The sequence below is a fragment of the Morus notabilis genome, unplaced genomic scaffold (assembly GCF_000414095.1).
Source record: "Morus notabilis unplaced genomic scaffold, ASM41409v2 Scaffold848, whole genome shotgun sequence".
NCBI lineage: Eukaryota > Viridiplantae > Streptophyta > Magnoliopsida > Rosales > Moraceae > Morus > Morus notabilis.
In genome coordinates, this window is record NW_010367943.1 from 382,441 (window position 1) to 398,859 (window position 16,419).

The following is a 16,419-nucleotide window of genomic DNA, read 5'->3' on the forward strand; positions in this document are numbered from 1 at the left end:
GGATAAAGACGGGTACGTTGTAAAAATTTGTCTTTTTCCGTGGCATTCTTAACTCACCGGGGAACGGAAACGGGAAGTATGCGCACGTACGGTTATTCTGTTTATCTTTTATCTCCTAATTTTATATTATTCTCACTTGTGCCTCGTAATATCACCGTCATCCTTAGTTTCTAATTTTAAATCAGCCTCACTTAAGGGTTTAGTTCGCAGATTTACATCCAATTTATTTCACTAATTTAAATTTAAATTTTAAATTTTATTATATTAAAAAATTCTTAAAAATAGTTATATTTAATTTTTTTATTACAGTAAAAAACTCTTATATAAAGTCACATATCAATTCAAATTAAAAAATTGAATCAACAAATTAAACGGACTCTTAAACTATGAAAAGTTTATTTTTTATTTGAACCGTAAAATTTAAATAACGTGATATAACTAATATGAAGTAGTGTTTGAATATGCAATTTAAGTATAAAATGTGAGTGAGGAATAAAATATGAATTTTAGTATGTGTTAAAGTATACCTTTTACAGGCACATCATATATTATTCATAAATTCTATAAATTTCTAATAGAAAGACAACATAACTACACTTAATTTCTTATTTTTCAATCTATTATAAAAAAAAATTTAAATAAAAAAATTAAATGAGACTAATTTAAATTTCATGAGGTAGCGTGAATTTTTAAATTTTAAAAAGTAAAGTGAGATTTATCTTAAAGTTTGTGAGCATAAGTGAGATTAATGATCACGAAATTATATGTTAATTTTAGAATTAATGATGTATTATTATCCCAAGAATACGAAATTTATAATCTAAATTCCCTCTCAGATCTGGTTGTTGGAACTTGGTTGACTGGACAATATCATTAAAGTCATGTCAATGCCACATCAGAAAAATGATATAGTCAGCTAGTATTATCCTAAATCCTAAATTAGTGAAAAGAGAATCCTTTTATCTTTTTCTCACATTCCCAAAGATGAGGAAAAAGGAGAATATTTCTCCAACAGCGCAATCTGTCCATTATTAGCAAGTAGCAACTCAAATCTCTTTAGGCGCCAAAATGGATTGGATATTCTATATTGAGGTCTTTAGTGTTTTTTTTTTTTTTTTTTTGCTACTCATATTGAGGTCTGGACCCGTTTGGTTCGCTAATTCGAGTTGAGATGTGATGTTGTGTGAGAACTTTTTACTGTAGTAAAAAAGTTAGATGTGACTGTTTCTGAGAGCTTTTTACTGTAGCGAAACTCGAATTCTAAACTCAAATCAGCAAAAAAAACGGGATCTAATTTGCTGGTTCCTCTACCTTCTCATGTCACCGCAAAGTTAAAATGGTTTTAATATTAAAAAAAAGAGTGGGATAAAATAAAAGGGAAAAGAAAGTACGTACATAATTTGTCTTAGAAAGAAAACCATTCGAACGACTAATAAATGGCTTCTCCTAAAGTACCGTTCTTAAGGAAAAAGAAAAAGATGATCAAGTATATTCCGTTTTATTTGAGTAAAAAGAAAAAGTATATTCGATATTATAATATTTATTATCAGTCGAAAAGTCTTAGTCTGATATTTTTTTAAAGTAAATTTGATAATTTTATTAAAAGACTACTAAAGAGTTAAAATATATAATTCTACTAAAGTCATAAAAATAGGTGTCATTCATAAGATTAGACATTAAAAACGCACTCTTAATTTAATAATAGAGAGGATTCATCCTAAAAATGACTCTATAACATTTGGCCGTGAAGAATCGACTCAAAATGAGCTAAATTTTAATCTTATAATGGACCATACACATATACCTCATACAAGTAGTGGTGGGGAATCTAACCACTAACTGAGGGAGACAAAACCATAAATTGAGATAGGTGGAGAAACCACCTTCTAGACACAAGAATAATGATATTAGTTATTTACCTTTTATTTTTAGAAAAAAAGAGGATCATTTACCTCTTTAATTAAAAAATCAATTTTAAGTATAAAATAAAATATGTTTTATATTACATAAATCTATTAACGAATGGTTACTCATTTTCTTTAAAAAAAAAAGTATTTATAATGAAATACATTAGTAGCTAGGCTGGTTCGAGTTCGCATACTTGAGGTTGTTTTTTGAGATTTTTAATTTTAGGTACTAGGTGTTTGTTTGCGTGTTTAATTTTTAGTTGTTAATAAAGAAGCATTGTTTATCAAAATATTCGGAATAAAGGATTTATCTGGTTAACATCGGATCCATCTCAATATTCAATATTTAGAACTCGTTCACTTCATAGATTCGAGCTTTTAATTCGAACTGAGATGTGACATTTTTTGAAACTTTTTATTGTAGTAAAGAAAGATAGATGTGATATTTTATGAGAGTTTTTTACTGTAGAAACTTAAAACTGAAAACTCGAATCGGTGAAATGAACGAGGCTAGTAAGTAAGAAAAGATAAAGGCATTGTTTGGTTCGCCATTTAAATTGTGTGATTTAATTTAAATTACAATACAAACCGGTGTTTAGATACATAAATAAATTGTAATTTGAATTAAAAATAAAATTTAAATTGTGTTTAGATAAAGTGTTAAAACTGTCATTAGAGTTTTGTAACAATTCTTATAAAACCTCCTTGTAAATGTCATTAAAAAAAATGTAATATAAATGGGAATTTGTTCATCTCTTCATTATGAACATATTGAAAAAAATTATCTCATTTAGAATCGAAATGAAGAAATTATAATATTTTTAAGCTTAAAGTTAAGGAGAGTGACAAAGTCAAATTCTAATTGTTTTCAACAATAAAAACAATTCAGATTGCTTGAATTTAGAGAGAGAAGCCAATTCTAAAATCAATGATTTAAACCATTGTTTATAATTTGAATTGTCCTCATTTTCTTATCTCCCAAATATTAATTTGAATCTTAAAGATTTATCAGAACATATGTTTCATTTAGAATTAACTAATCCTTAAAAAAATCCAATCTTGTTCTATTTCAATCAAACTAAACTACACTAGACAAAACCTTGACCACAGCGAGACTCTAGACATTAGTCGCTAAACTTAGCCCCAGTTTATTGCGCTGGTTTGAATTTTATTGGTTTTAACTTTTTAATTTGAACAGAAAAATTTAAACTGTGTGGTTTAAATTATAATTTGAATTGATGTTTAGATGTGTATTTAAAGTTTTAATTTGAGCATAAAATAAAATTCAAATTTGTGTTTGGTAGGTGTGAAAAGCAAAGATAGTGGGTACTTTTTACCTTTAAAAAATGGTTTGAACCGTTGAACTTGAGGGGGAGCTAAACTCTAAGTCGGGCAAACTCTAAGTCGGGCCGTTTAACTCAGTTCAAATGGGAAATATAGTTCAAACTACATGATTACTAAATGTCAATTCAAACCGTGCTCACTGTTCAAATTGGATTTAACTGAACTAAACTAGTTAAACAAACATGAGCTTAGTTGTGAAGCAATGTGACTACAAGAATCTTCATCGTGGTCATTTCCCAATTCACATAGTACAACGATACTTAACAATTATAGGACGTGTCGTAATTCCCCGATTCGAAGTAGACAAATCCAAGAGATGACGACCGATTAATTGTGATATTACAAATTTATTTTTTTCACAAATTTTTATGCTTAGTAATTTTTACTAATTGTTTACTAATATATTCACTTTCTTAAGAGTTAATCATTTTTTTACAGTAAGTACTTTATTTACCTAATGTTTATCCATGTTTTATCTAATATTTACTGCTTTTATTTTTTCTTGAAAGGATTTAGTACTATTATTTTTAAAAATATTAATGATTTTTGTATACTTTAAAATTGAAAAAAAAAAACCCTAATAGAAGACCCTATATCCTAATCCCCAAATCTGAGGAAACCCCCCAAATTGAAAACCCAAAACATTGCGTTGGATGTTTTTTTCAAGTCCATGTTAAGTTTTAAAGTCTAATTTAAGTATAAATAACTACTTTTAATAAACTAGGCCTCATTCACTTCACCGATTCGAGTTTAGAATTTGAGTTTTACTACAGTAAAAAATTCTCATAAACAGTCACATCTAACTTTTTTGCTACAGTAAAAAGCTCTCACATAAAATCACATCTAAACTCAAATGACAAACTCAAATCAGCGAAGTGAACGGGCCATAAGAAAATGTAAAGAAGGCGTCTTTCCAAAATCCTGAATTGACCTTAGAAAATACCATTTTTTGCACATATCTCATTCAAACCTTTAGATCCCCAACTTCTAAAACTGAAAAAAGAATTTCAAATTATAAACCCTAATCTCTCGGTACGGTATATGGTAATGCTAGATGGAAAATGGTGTCAATAGAGTTTGGGTGCGACGAGGATCATTTGAATCATGTGGTGAAAAATCTAGATTATGATATATGCAAAGGATGTGGTTTTCAAGTATACATAGTCAAAAAAGAGTGAAAAAAGAGGAGATCCAAGGAGACAGAAGATAAACAGGACATAGCTTGTTTGCGCACGTAAAAGTTCACAACTTCGGTGATTGGGAAGTGGAAGAAGGACGAGGGTATTTCTAGGGCCCGTTCACTTCACTAACTCAAATTTTATGATTCGAGTTAAAAAACTAGATTCGAGTTTCAAAAAAGTTGAGTGTAATTTGAAATTTGGAGTTTAGTGTTTAGGTGTTGACTATTTAACTTTTGAAACTTGAGTTTTGTGTTCACTTGCACAAATGCCAAACTCTAATTAATTTCAACATTGGCATGCATTTCTGTTATGTAAAAAACGTGAACATGGTGCATTTCCCACATTGGCATGCATTTCTGTTCTTCATAAGAATATATATATATATATATATAAATGTATATATATAACATATATATATATAACAATCTGGGGAGGGCAATTATAAAGGCAACCAAGTAATACAGAAAAACTAATCTATCAACGCCGGTTGTTCTCATATGCAGCCCACATACTATTAGCTATTTCATCCCTTAAAATGTGCATTTGTCGTCGGTGTGGACGGTTTTGATGTTGTTGGCTTCCCCGATCAGGATTGTGATTTTGATTCACATCTTGCTCTGTGTTGAGTGGATCAATTTCTGCTACCGGAATGGCGTCTCTCATGTATTGGGTTAGTAGATCATCGTTGTGGTTGTACATATGTATGAAGTTGTGTAGAATAGCACAAACAAGTGGAATATCTATTTGTGTCTGTATCGGGTAGTTATTAATGCACTTAAGAATACGAAACCTGGCTTTCCAGACGCCGAATGTGCGCTCGATACAGTTTCTGAGGGAAGAATGAGTGTAATTGAATAGCTCACGCTGAGTTTGGGGCCGACCCCTCCTTGCCCGATACTCTTGAAGGTGGTAAGTGCTCCCTCGGTACGGTGCCAAGAAACAATCATTGTTTGCGTACCCAGAGTCGACGAGGTAATATTTACCTGTTGTGTGCGTTAGAATATATTACGTGAATGTATTAGTTCCACATGGAAGCACAAACGTGTAGTTTTCGAAAAGTAATGAAAGATCAAGCTTACACATACCTTCTGGTGGAGTAGGGAAATTTTTTTCCCTCGTTTCTGTTGCGGATGCAAGCACACGTGCATCATGAGCAGAGCCCTCCCATCCAGCTAACATGTATGTGAACCTCATGTCGAACGAACAGACTCCTAATACATTTTGAGAGAAGAACCCCTTCCGATTTCTCCATACCTCAGCATTTGCAGCGGGTGGAACACATGGTACGTGAGTACCATCCAGAGCGCCAACACAATTCTACGTAGTAACTAATTACCATACACAACAACGCAATTCTACATATTTATCTTAAAGAGTAATTAGTTTAGAAAAAATACCTGGAACCATGGCAGATACTTGTTTCCACGCGCGGCTACGACAGGATCGATAATGTCGAAGTTTGGTGGTGTAAGGAAGTTAAAACGGAGCTCATACAACGCCTTCAAAACAGCGTGGAAGTACTTTGAAATGGTAGCACCCGAATGCTGCCATTGATCTTGTGACTCCCTGTTGTTTGAACTTTGACATACAATGTATAGAAAAATAAAAAGTTGCTCGTGCACATTCATATTCCTAGTCGGTCTTAAAAGCCCTTTAAGCTCAAGTAACGTACTAAGACGCTTGAAACAATCACTTCCCATTCTAATCTTCGACCTAATAACGTCCTCATGTCCATCAAGTAGGTATTGAACACGCATTATACCTGTGAGTGCGGATGTATGCTTTGGTTGAGGCAGGGGTCTTTCCATGTATGTGTAGTAATACCACAAAACTACTGCTACTGCCGCAATCTCATAATCGTCATCTGAGTCGTCACTATCATCATTTTCAGGAACGTGGTTTGAGGGACCTGCATTCCACATTGCTACCTGCGAGACATGCATAATGAAAGGATAACAAACGAATATATATGAAATGGTCATTTGATCCGCAAGTAAAGGTGACTACACATAGTACATCAATAAATATTGTTCTGCGCAATGCAACTCAATAACCATAATCAATACAACACCAGCAGGGCCGTAGTAAACATAATTAGCAAAGTCTACTCAAATACTATGTTGAAATCTAAAAATGAGAAATGATGTTCAATCGTATGAATACAGACAATGGTAAAAACAATATTTTATGGAACTCAATGCTGGTCTGGACTGCCATCGCCACCAAAGTGTCCCGGTTGCGGCGGAAAGTGAGGCATGTAGTATGGTGTTTGGGGATTATACGCAGCCGGTTGTTGGGGATTGTAGTTTTGGGGATTTGTAGGAAATGGTGGGACAGGTTGTTGTCCCCCAAAGTTTGGGGGCCGTGGCATATTGTTGGTGGGTTGTTGGCCATAGAAGGGAGCCGGTTGCATATAGCTGCTGGGTTGTGACATGAAGTTGGGAAATTGTGGCGGCATAAACTGTGTCCCCGTAGAGGCATGGGGGTTTGAGAAAGGTCCATGTGATTGAGTCCTAGACATACTGATTGTTCTTGTCACGAAGAAGTTACGTTGAGTATCACTCATTCCCACGAACAGCTTCTGCATATTTGGATACCAAGCAATAGCCTCCAAAAACATTATTGCGGTTTCATCATCAAGCGCCATTTCCCTAACTATGCCCTGGCATTGGTCCTGGAGATCGACAATAGGCGCAGCTTGATTCGCACTAGAGCTTTTAGTGCGACTACTACGCTTGCTTTCAATAGAAGAGACAAGCTTGCCGATTAAATCCCTCGCTACAGGGTCACATATTACCTTATGTGAGGACTTGGCTGATTTCTTGCCAATCGCTTTGGAGGATGACGCAATGTTGAGACCTCTAGCTGCATTGTTCAAACCGGCCCGCATGGAGGCAATGAAACCATCTTCGCTGCCACCCTCATCAGATGTCGCCCTTTCTTCGTCGGAGATGTGTACTGGACCCTCATCTATGTTCGTTGGATTATCCAATCCCTTCTCAAATGCCCCACTTGCCCTCGTACCACCAAAGGCCTCATAGTACAAGTCCCAATTTTTAAGAGGCTGATTCTTTGCCGATTTTGCCCATTTCTTGTTCTGCATATGAATGAGCAAACAAAATGACCTTGGCAAAATATTGCAAGAATTGACTACCCATAGAACAATAATTGTTTAGACGTTTACCTTGGCAAAATCTTCCCAATATTCATCAGTGCATGTCACAGCACCGGTAACAGGGTCCCAGCCAAGTCCTGTGTTATTGCGTAATGTAAGCTCATGGTCAAACTTGGCTTTGAGTCGGACTTTCATCTGCTGCACTTTGGCAGGGGTGACTTGATCCTTAAAGAACTGTTGAAGATGTTGCGCCCAATCCTCCCATGTTTTAGAATCCGGTTTTCGACCGTTGGCATCACGATTGTAGGCAGCGAGTCGCATAAGCAACTCCTCTTTCTGCCTTTCAGTCCAGTGTAGAGTGGCTTCATCGTCGGGTTTCCCTCTCGGCATCTAAAAATAGGAAAGAAAGAAGCGTAACGACGCACAAGAAGAATGGCCGTACGCGTGAGTCAGATATTTGAAACAATCTAACGACTAGACACAGTTATAAATGGCTCCGAACATTTTTCGAACATCACTGCCATTAACCAACGTACTATTACCTGGTTTATACATGTAACAAGTGAGGCAATGTTATTACTGGCTCAGAAATTTTGTAGCTGAGAAATCGCAACAACACTCGGAGCATCATCCTTATAAGCAGGAGTGACGTAGCTGCCATGCTTCAGAGGCACTCGATAAATTCCAATGAAGCGATAACTAACTGTCACATTGCCTACAGGACGCCACTACGACGAGTGTTCTAATTTTTGAACCAATTTCATCATTGCCAACATTACCTGTTTGTTAAGCGGTCATGTGCGATACAACCATAGGGGAGTCAATACACTAACAGCAGAGGCAGTAGATCCACAGGGGAGGCAATAAGCTAATGTAAAAACGGCAACAGGATAGCCAATACAACAATAAGAGAGTCCATAAGCTAAGGTAAAAACAGCAACAGCAGAGCCAATACATCCACAGGGGGAGGCAATAAGCTAGGTAAAAACGGCAACAGCACAGCAAGTACAACAATGGGAGATGCCATAAGCTAAGGTAAAAACGGCAACAGCAGAGCCAGTACAACAATAGGAGATGCCATAACCTAAGGTAAAAACGGTAATGGAGAGAATATACGACAATAGGGGATGCCATAAGCTAAGGTATAAACGGCAGTGGAGATAGTATACGACAACAGGGGAGGCAGGTAATAAGCTAAGATATAAACGGCAACAGGAAAGCCAATACGATAGCAAGGGAGGCAATAATCTAAGGTAAAAACGGCCATAGGACAGCCAATACGACAACAGGGTAGGTAATAAGCTTATGTATAAATGGCAACAGGAGAGACAATACGACAACAAGGGAGGCAATAAGCTAAAGGTAAAAATGGCCACAGGACAGCCAATACGACAACAGGGTAGGCAATAATCTAAGGTAAAACGGCAATAGGATAGACAATACGACAACAGGGGAATAAACAAGCTAAGGTAAAAACGACAACAGCCAAGGCAATACGAGAACAGGGGATGCAATAGCCACAGGGACAAACGACAACAGTTGAGGCAATACGACAACAAGTAAGAGAACATCGTGACTGCGAACGACAACAGTGGTCTCACTACACATTAGCATCACAATACAAACGACAAGGAATATGTCTCACGTTTCCATCACAATGCAAACGACAACCAATATCTCAGCATCAAATCAGTGAAAACGAAGAAGAACTACGGTGCGATCATGACAAATCCAGAACAAATAATGGTATATAGGAGATTAGTAGTTGTGAAATATCATACCCGGTTGGAACCAGTTGAGGACAAAGGCTTATCGTCTATCAAAACCCCCAAACGCGATCGTGAGGCAGCGCGTACGACGGCTTGACACCGGAACCGCCGATGGTAACCTCTCAACGGAAGATAACCAGTAGATGCAAGATTCTTCCGTTTGACTCTACATCGACGCAATAAGACGGCCAACGGAGTTTGCCGGTTGCATCGAGGCGGATGAATGGTATCCGTGATGAAGATTCAAGGGCAGGGGCGGGGAACACTTCTAGGGTTGGGCATGCAACAAGAAATCGAAGCAAAAATGGTGGAAATAGGGGAGAGGTTTACCTTTTTTCGCTGCGGATCGACAAAGTAACCGATTCGAGTAACCTTCCCCCAATGGAGAGAGTCAATTTTCACTCTAAAAATCTGCAGACAATAGCTTTTTTCAGAGTGAAATTAGAAGGGGGAGGCAGGAACCAGGGTCCAGCGGGCAAAAAGCATAGAGAAATCTGCACTGGGGAGGCAGGAACGAGGCAGCAACGGGAAGAAATCAGGAATCTGCACTGTTCAAGCACATGAAAACACTGTAGAAGCACACTGCAGTAATGGAAAAACGAGTGGTGTGCCAAACTCTGAAATCAGAGTTATTACTCGAGTTTCACACTCGAGTTTTGGTTAATGAACGTAAAACGCAACCCAAAATTCAATTCGAGTGGGCTGTATTCGAGTGGGATACATGAAGTGAACGGGCCCCTAGAATTTTCGTTTGAAAATTACTATTGTTCATTTGACTCCTACAAGTCAAATATGTCGTCATGAATTTCCTATCCAGTTGAATGTTCTTCGAATATACTTTTAACGACCCATTCAAATTTAAGAATTTGATCACATGATAAATGCAAAATAATAAAACTGATTAAGAAGTTACATAATTTATAAAAACAGTATTAGAAAGACAACCAATAAGTAAGCAAAATTGTAATCGGCTCTTGCCGCTAGAATGAGCAAAGTGAGTAAACAACATTTTTCTCAAACTTGTTTAAAATAAATAGAGTATTTTCAAATAAATAATATTTTGATGATGAATATTTTTTTTTAAGGAGATAAATAATTTATTTACCAATAAATGTGTTATTTAATTCAAATAAAAAAAATTGATACTTGTTCCTCTCTCCTAAGAACTATAAGGCCCATGTGCAAATCCGTTATTTGGGCTCCCAACCCATTAGGCCCTATTATACAACGGCGCAAGCCCATGATCTGAGAGAACCGAAAGTTCTGGAGGGGCAAATGCGTAAATGTCCGACAAGATCCTCCCTATATAATAGTTGGAAACTCCAATTGCCATCGTACTTGAAGATGGAATTAGGGTTTCCGCCGATTAACGCAGAATCAACTGAAGAAGAGATTTTGGTTCTTCTATCTGTGACTACTATTTTCTACGTTAATCGATTCGCTTCCCTATTGAATTTGAGATTTTCCTTTTTTAAGTTTTATTTGTTTTTGAGAGAACGAAAGGGGCTGGAGTTTGGCTCTTTGGCTATAAAACACAGTGCCTTAGAGATGAATGCAGCTCCCAATAAAAACCTCTCAACCTCGCCATCATCATTTGCTACTGATTTTTTTTTTTTTAGCGAATTTCTTTTGGCTAGGCTGATACATTTTTTTTTTTGTTCTTTTAATTGTCTTTTTTATGGTATTTAATTTTGTCATAAAAAGTCGTTTGTTTGGTCTTGCATAATATTTTCCAAAAAAAAAAAAAGTTGTGATAATAGTTTATTGTTCGAGTAGTTATTCAGGCAGCCCCTTTGTTTAATTCGGTGACAAAGGAGGTGTTGAACTGCTCGTAAAGCGATTTCTTTTGCTCTTCAGACTTGCTGAGTTGACACTGAAGCTGGTCTAGTAAGCCTAAGTACATTTTTGGATTTTTTTACCCTTTTCTTTTTCACGGTTAAATTTTTATTTCAATTGTGGTAAATAAAATTTGGGTGTATCTCATTTGTTTCTTTTTAACTGTTTGTTCAAAGTAACAACCACGTGGTAAATTTGGTACTTCAGGACTCAAGGTACCCTCTTGGCAGAAGATTAATAAGGAGTATCGTTTGAAACTGTAGAGTGTAGCGTGATTTAAAAAACCAAAAGGATAAGCCAAAATTTCATAATTCAATACAATATGAAGGGCAATTTAGTTCCATCCAATACAATTTAAAGGGGTAAAACGCTTGCGCTGTAATCACTTTGGATTCTGCATGATGATATATTTCTTTGCAACGCTCTTCTATTTTCACCGTACGATTATAGGAAAGCAAGCACAAAAACCGGTCCTTACGAGCTTGGCTTGGTGACCAAGTTCCGGTGGGTACAAAATCCTCGGGGGGGGCGCCACTTGAGGCCCTGCTCGTGTTCCAACCCAAGGAACAACTGCCAAACGATCATCCGAAATATCTGTGATCTTGTCTTTGGCTATTAATGCATCCTTCATTGGTCTGACCATATTTGAATTCCCCAGCAGAATGAATTGATCTATACAGATGGTAAAAATGATATTGATCAGTTGAAGCCATGAAATTAGGTGAAGCTCCAATGCCCTTCCTGATAATCAATCCGATTCAATAATACACACCAAGTCACAAGTGAATGTCCAATGTTCTCTACCAAATGCTTGATTTCACTTGGGATTGTTCTACGGCGGCGACGCGATGAGGTATGATATACTTGCGAACTTGGACATTGAAATTACAAAATAGAATGATAGACTTGTAAACCTTAAAAGTGTCTAGAGTTGTGTGTGAATTGCATCAAAAGAAACGACATACTAGCCAAATTCGAATGTCAGAATTGCAAAATAAAATGAGACACTATAGACCAAATCATTGACTCGGGATTCTAAAGCATAAATAACGACTATAAAATCACAGTACTTACTGGATGTTTGGTTGATGAATTCAGAATTATGATTCAGAATTATTCTCGTTTTATATATATTTTTTATGAGAGAATACTGTCACGAGTCACGAACCATGATTCAAAATATGATTCTTCCAAATGTCTTTTTAGGTTGCGGGTTTTGATGAAGGTTGCGGGTTCGATTATGTCTTATATAAAAAATAAAAATAAAAAAATTAAGCCACTTACTCACAAAAATGAAAACAAATAACGACTAATAAGCATAAAAAAATATCCACTTACCCCTTAAACCAGGGATCAAATCGGAGTTAACAACGACAGAGAAATCAGGTGAAGTTGGGGGCTTGAAAAAAAGAGTGTTTGTTGAACTGTAAAGCACAAGAGCTTTCTCATTGCAACAATCACCACCACCACCAGAAGGCGGCCTACTAGCCAAACCCAAATCATCAGTTGTTGGTGAGCTTGTTAAAGGTTCAACAACCTCAGAATCAGAGATTCCACTGCTAATTGGGTCTTCATTTGTTAACGGAAGTAAGTCCGGATCCTTAAATTTCACAAAAAAAAAAATTTAAATAATAATAATAATAATAATGAGAGAACCGAAAGTTCTGGAGGGGCAAATGCGTAAATGTCCGACAAGATCCTCCCTATATAATAGTTGGAAACTCCAATTGCCATCGTACTTGAAGATGGAATTAGGGTTTCCGCCGATTAACGCAGAATCAACTGAAGAAGAGATTTTGGTTCTTCTATCTGTGACTACTATTTTCTACGTTAATCGATTCGCTTCCCTATTGAATTTGAGATTTTCCTTTTTTAAGTTTTATTTGTTTTTGAGAGAACGAAAGGGGCTGGAGTTTGGCTCTTTGGCTATAAAACACAGTGCCTTAGAGATGAATGCAGCTCCCAATAAAAACCTCTCAACCTCGCCATCATCATTTGCTACTGATTTTTTTTTTTTTAGCGAATTTCTTTTGGCTAGGCTGATTAATTTTTTTTTTTGTTCTTTTAATTGTCTTTTTTATGGTATTTAATTTTGTCATAAAAAGTCGTTTGTTTGGTCTTGCATAATATTTTCCAAAAAAAAAAAAAGTTGTGATAATAGTTTATTGTTCGAGTAGTTATTCAGGCAGCCCCTTTGTTTAATTCGGTGACAAAGGAGGTGTTGAACTGCTCGTAAAGCGATTTCTTTTGCTCTTCAGACTTGCTGAGTTGACACTGAAGCTGGTCTAGTAAGCCTAAGTACATTTTTGGATTTTTTTACCCTTTTCTTTTTCACGGTTAAATTTTTATTTCAATTGTGGTAAATAAAATTTGGGTGTATCTCATTTGTTTCTTTTTAACTGTTTGTTCAAAGTAACAACCACGTGGTAAATTTGGTACTTCAGGACTCAAGGTACCCTCTTGGCAGAAGATTAATAAGGAGTATCGTTTGAAACTGTAGAGTGTAGCGTGATTTAAAAAACCAAAAGGATAAGCCAAAATTTCATAATTCAATACAATATGAAGGGCAATTTAGTTCCATACAAACCGAGGTTGTCATGACCCATGATTCAATTCAATATGTACATTTTAATCAAAAAGGCACAACATTTCAGGTTTACCACTAGACTAAGAACCACCAACCAATTTGTTACCAAGTAACAGGAGTGCAAGTGTTTTGGACAAGCTCAGGTCTCAAACAATGTTCCCGCTGCCATTGTTGTAATCCTCCAGCTCCACCTGCCGCTCCTCCTGCTGGAATAGCCGCTGTCCCTCTGCCATCAGAATCGTCATCGGTGTCCATCATTTCAACCTCCTCAGCTTCCATGGTCGCTGACATACCCGCCACTTGAGGCCCTGCTCGTGTTCCAACCCAAGGAACAACTGCCAAACGATCATCCGAAATATCTGTGATCTTGTCTTTGGCTATTAATGCATCCTTCATTGGTCTGACCATATTTGAATTCCCCAGCAGAATGAATTGATCTATACAGATGGTAAAAATGATATTGATCAGTTGAAGCCATGAAATTAGGTGAAGCTCCAATGCCCTTCCTGATAATCAATCCGATTCAATAATACACACCAAGTCACAAGTGAATGTCCAATGTTCTCTACCAAATGCTTGATTTCACTTGGGATTGTTCTACGGCGGCGACGCGATGAGGTATGATATACTTGCGAACTTGGACATTGAAATTACAAAATAGAATGATAGACTTGTAAACCTTAAAAGTGTCTAGAGTTGTGTGTGAATTGCATCAAAAGAAACGACATACTAGCCAAATTCGAATGTCAGAATTGCAAAATAAAATGAGACACTATAGACCAAATCATTGACTCGGGATTCTAAAGCATAAATAACGACTATAAAATCACAGTACTTACTGGATGTTTGGTTGATGAATTCAGAATTATGATTCAGAATTATTCTCGTTTTATATATATTTTTTATGAGAGAATACTGTCACGAATCACGAACCATGATTCAAAATATGATTCTTCCAAATGTCTTTTTAGGTTGCGGGTTTTGATGAAGGTTGCGGGTTCGATTATGTCTTATATAAAAAATAAAAATAAAAAAATTAAGCCACTTACTCACAAAAATGAAAACAAATAACGACTAATAAGCATAAAAAAATATCCACTTACCCCTTAAACCAGGGATCAAATCGGAGTTAACAACGACAGAGAAATCAGGTGAAGTTGGGGGCTTGAAAAAAAGAGTGTTTGTTGAACTGTAAAGCACAAGAGCTTTCTCATTGCAACAATCACCACCACCACCAGAAGGCGGCCTACTAGCCAAACCCAAATCATCAGTTGTTGGTGAGCTTGTTAAAGGTTCAACAACCTCAGAATCAGAGATTCCACTGCTAATTGGGTCTTCATTTGTTAACGGAAGTAAGTCCGGATCCTTAAATTTCACAAAAAAAAAAATTTAAATAATAATAATAATAATAAAATCACATAATCGAAAAATTCAACAAACTTTGAGGAAACAGATCACTGTGGCGAAATTTTAAGCGAAATAACATCAAATTTCTTCACAAAAATTCGAGAATAAAAGAAAAAGGACTAAGAAAGAATGGGTGCGTACCAGTCTCCTGGACTTAGCAGAAGGAGAAGAGAGATAAATTGAAGAGAAATTGTCGTATTTGTCTTCGTAGTCTTTGCGCTTCATTTCTTTCTTCTCTTTGGTTTCGACGAGAATTAGAAGACTTTTCTTACAGAATTATCGACGATTCAATACCCAAACAGTTGTTACTCGTGTTCTTTTCAGGTCTTGAAAAGCAACATCTCACTTTGTCTTCTATTCTCTCTGTTTCTGGAAATTTCTGGCCCTTCTGGAGCTGCCCGGAATCCCATCAACCGCCATATTTTATATTTATTTATTTTTTATTATTATTATTTTTGGAATTTTGAACTTATTCAATTCCTAAAAAAAAAAAATTTAGAAAGCACGTGTTTTCACCATTCACGTGCGTATTCAGTGTCAAAGAGATTTTTTAGTACGGGAATGTAAAATTTTCATAAAGGTTTAATTTTTTTTTTAAAATAATTTATCATTCTCTTAAGCATTTAATTTAGGACAAAAATATTATATAAACATGTTTTGAGAAAATAAAAAATAAGTTAACAGGAAAAACGGCATCATAAGTTATTTAGGTGATGTATATTTGAGAAAATAACATTTAAAAGGGGTGTGGAAAAATAATGTTTGAGTACATACACAATACACATCTGAAGAAAAAAAACCATTATTTCAGAATTCGGTAAAAGAGTTTACGTAAAGAGGCCCGTATAGAGGCTTCCGGATACAAAGGCGTGTTTGGAATTCGTTTTAAAATAATTTTATTTTTTATATAAAAATGAAAATAAAAATATTTTTAATTTTAGATATAAATTATTTTTAAAAATGCGTTTGGTAATTTTATTAAGAGATTATTTTCAGTATAAAAAAACCATTAATGTCTCCCTCTCTCTGCTCCAGAGAGAAAACGAAAACAAAAAATAAAAACCGACTAAAAGTCATTTTTCATTTCTCTCATTTTACACTAAACTAAAAAATTATTTTTATTTTTATTTTTTATCTTTATTGCGCCAAACGTCGTTTTAGAAACGTTTTCATTTTTTCTGTTTCGAAAAACGTGAAAAACAAAAACATGATCAATTCTAAACACGACCAAATATTCCTCTTTTTTAACTGGCCAAAACACAACTAGTAAAAA

General features: G+C 35.7%; 2 protein-coding genes and 2 non-coding genes across 4 annotated transcripts; 2 read left to right on the forward strand and 2 right to left on the reverse strand.

The window, feature by feature from the left end:
- Positions 1 to 4,909: 4,909 nt before the first annotated feature.
- Positions 4,910 to 6,354, reverse strand: LOC112094583 (protein ANTAGONIST OF LIKE HETEROCHROMATIN PROTEIN 1-like). Its single transcript, XM_024175886.1, has 3 exons — positions 5,830 to 6,354; positions 5,518 to 5,749; positions 4,910 to 5,415 (listed from the first exon to the last, which is right to left on the reverse strand). The coding sequence occupies exons 1-3, from the start codon at positions 6,352 to 6,354 to the stop codon at positions 4,910 to 4,912; spliced, it is 1,263 nt and encodes a 420-aa protein (XP_024031654.1).
- Positions 6,355 to 11,098: 4,744 nt separating this feature from the next.
- On the forward strand, positions 11,099 to 11,220 carry LOC112094590. The gene has a single exon (XR_002903617.1). It is a non-coding gene; the product is annotated as a small nucleolar RNA snoR77 (small nucleolar RNA).
- Positions 11,221 to 13,335: 2,115 nt separating this feature from the next.
- On the forward strand, positions 13,336 to 13,457 carry LOC112094591. The gene has a single exon (XR_002903618.1). It is a non-coding gene; the product is annotated as a small nucleolar RNA snoR77 (small nucleolar RNA).
- An 81-nt stretch (positions 13,458 to 13,538) lies between these two features.
- Positions 13,539 to 15,550, reverse strand: LOC21402800. Its single transcript, XM_010113842.2, has 3 exons — positions 15,288 to 15,550; positions 14,843 to 15,104; positions 13,539 to 14,176 (listed from the first exon to the last, which is right to left on the reverse strand). Exons 1-3 carry the CDS (start codon positions 15,369 to 15,371, stop codon positions 13,842 to 13,844), a joined length of 681 nt encoding a protein of 226 aa, XP_010112144.1. The 5' UTR covers positions 15,372 to 15,550; the 3' UTR covers positions 13,539 to 13,841.
- Positions 15,551 to 16,419: the final 869 nt, after the last annotated feature.

What these genes read in the sequence shown, in the direction of transcription:
- LOC112094583 (XM_024175886.1), bottom strand. Translation starts at nt 6,354, where the DNA reads ATGTGGAATGCAGGTCCCTCAAACCACGTTCCTGAAAATGATGATAGT. An exon ending in AGTATCTGCCATGGTTCCAG is followed by an intron (nt 5,750 to 5,829) that starts GTATTTTTTCTA and finishes GTTACTACGTAG; the next exon opens with AATTGTGTTGGCGCTCTGGA. An exon ending in TTTCCCTACTCCACCAGAAG is followed by an intron (nt 5,416 to 5,517) that starts GTATGTGTAAGC and finishes CGCACACAACAG; the next exon opens with GTAAATATTACCTCGTCGAC.
- LOC21402800 (XM_010113842.2), bottom strand. Translation starts at nt 15,371, where the DNA reads ATGAAGCGCAAAGACTACGAAGACAAATACGACAATTTCTCTTCAATT. An exon ending in CTGCTAAGTCCAGGAGACTG is followed by an intron (nt 15,105 to 15,287) that starts GTACGCACCCAT and finishes GTGAAATTTAAG; the next exon opens with GATCCGGACTTACTTCCGTT. An exon ending in TTTGATCCCTGGTTTAAGGG is followed by an intron (nt 14,177 to 14,842) that starts GTAAGTGGATAT and finishes CCATCTGTATAG; the next exon opens with ATCAATTCATTCTGCTGGGG.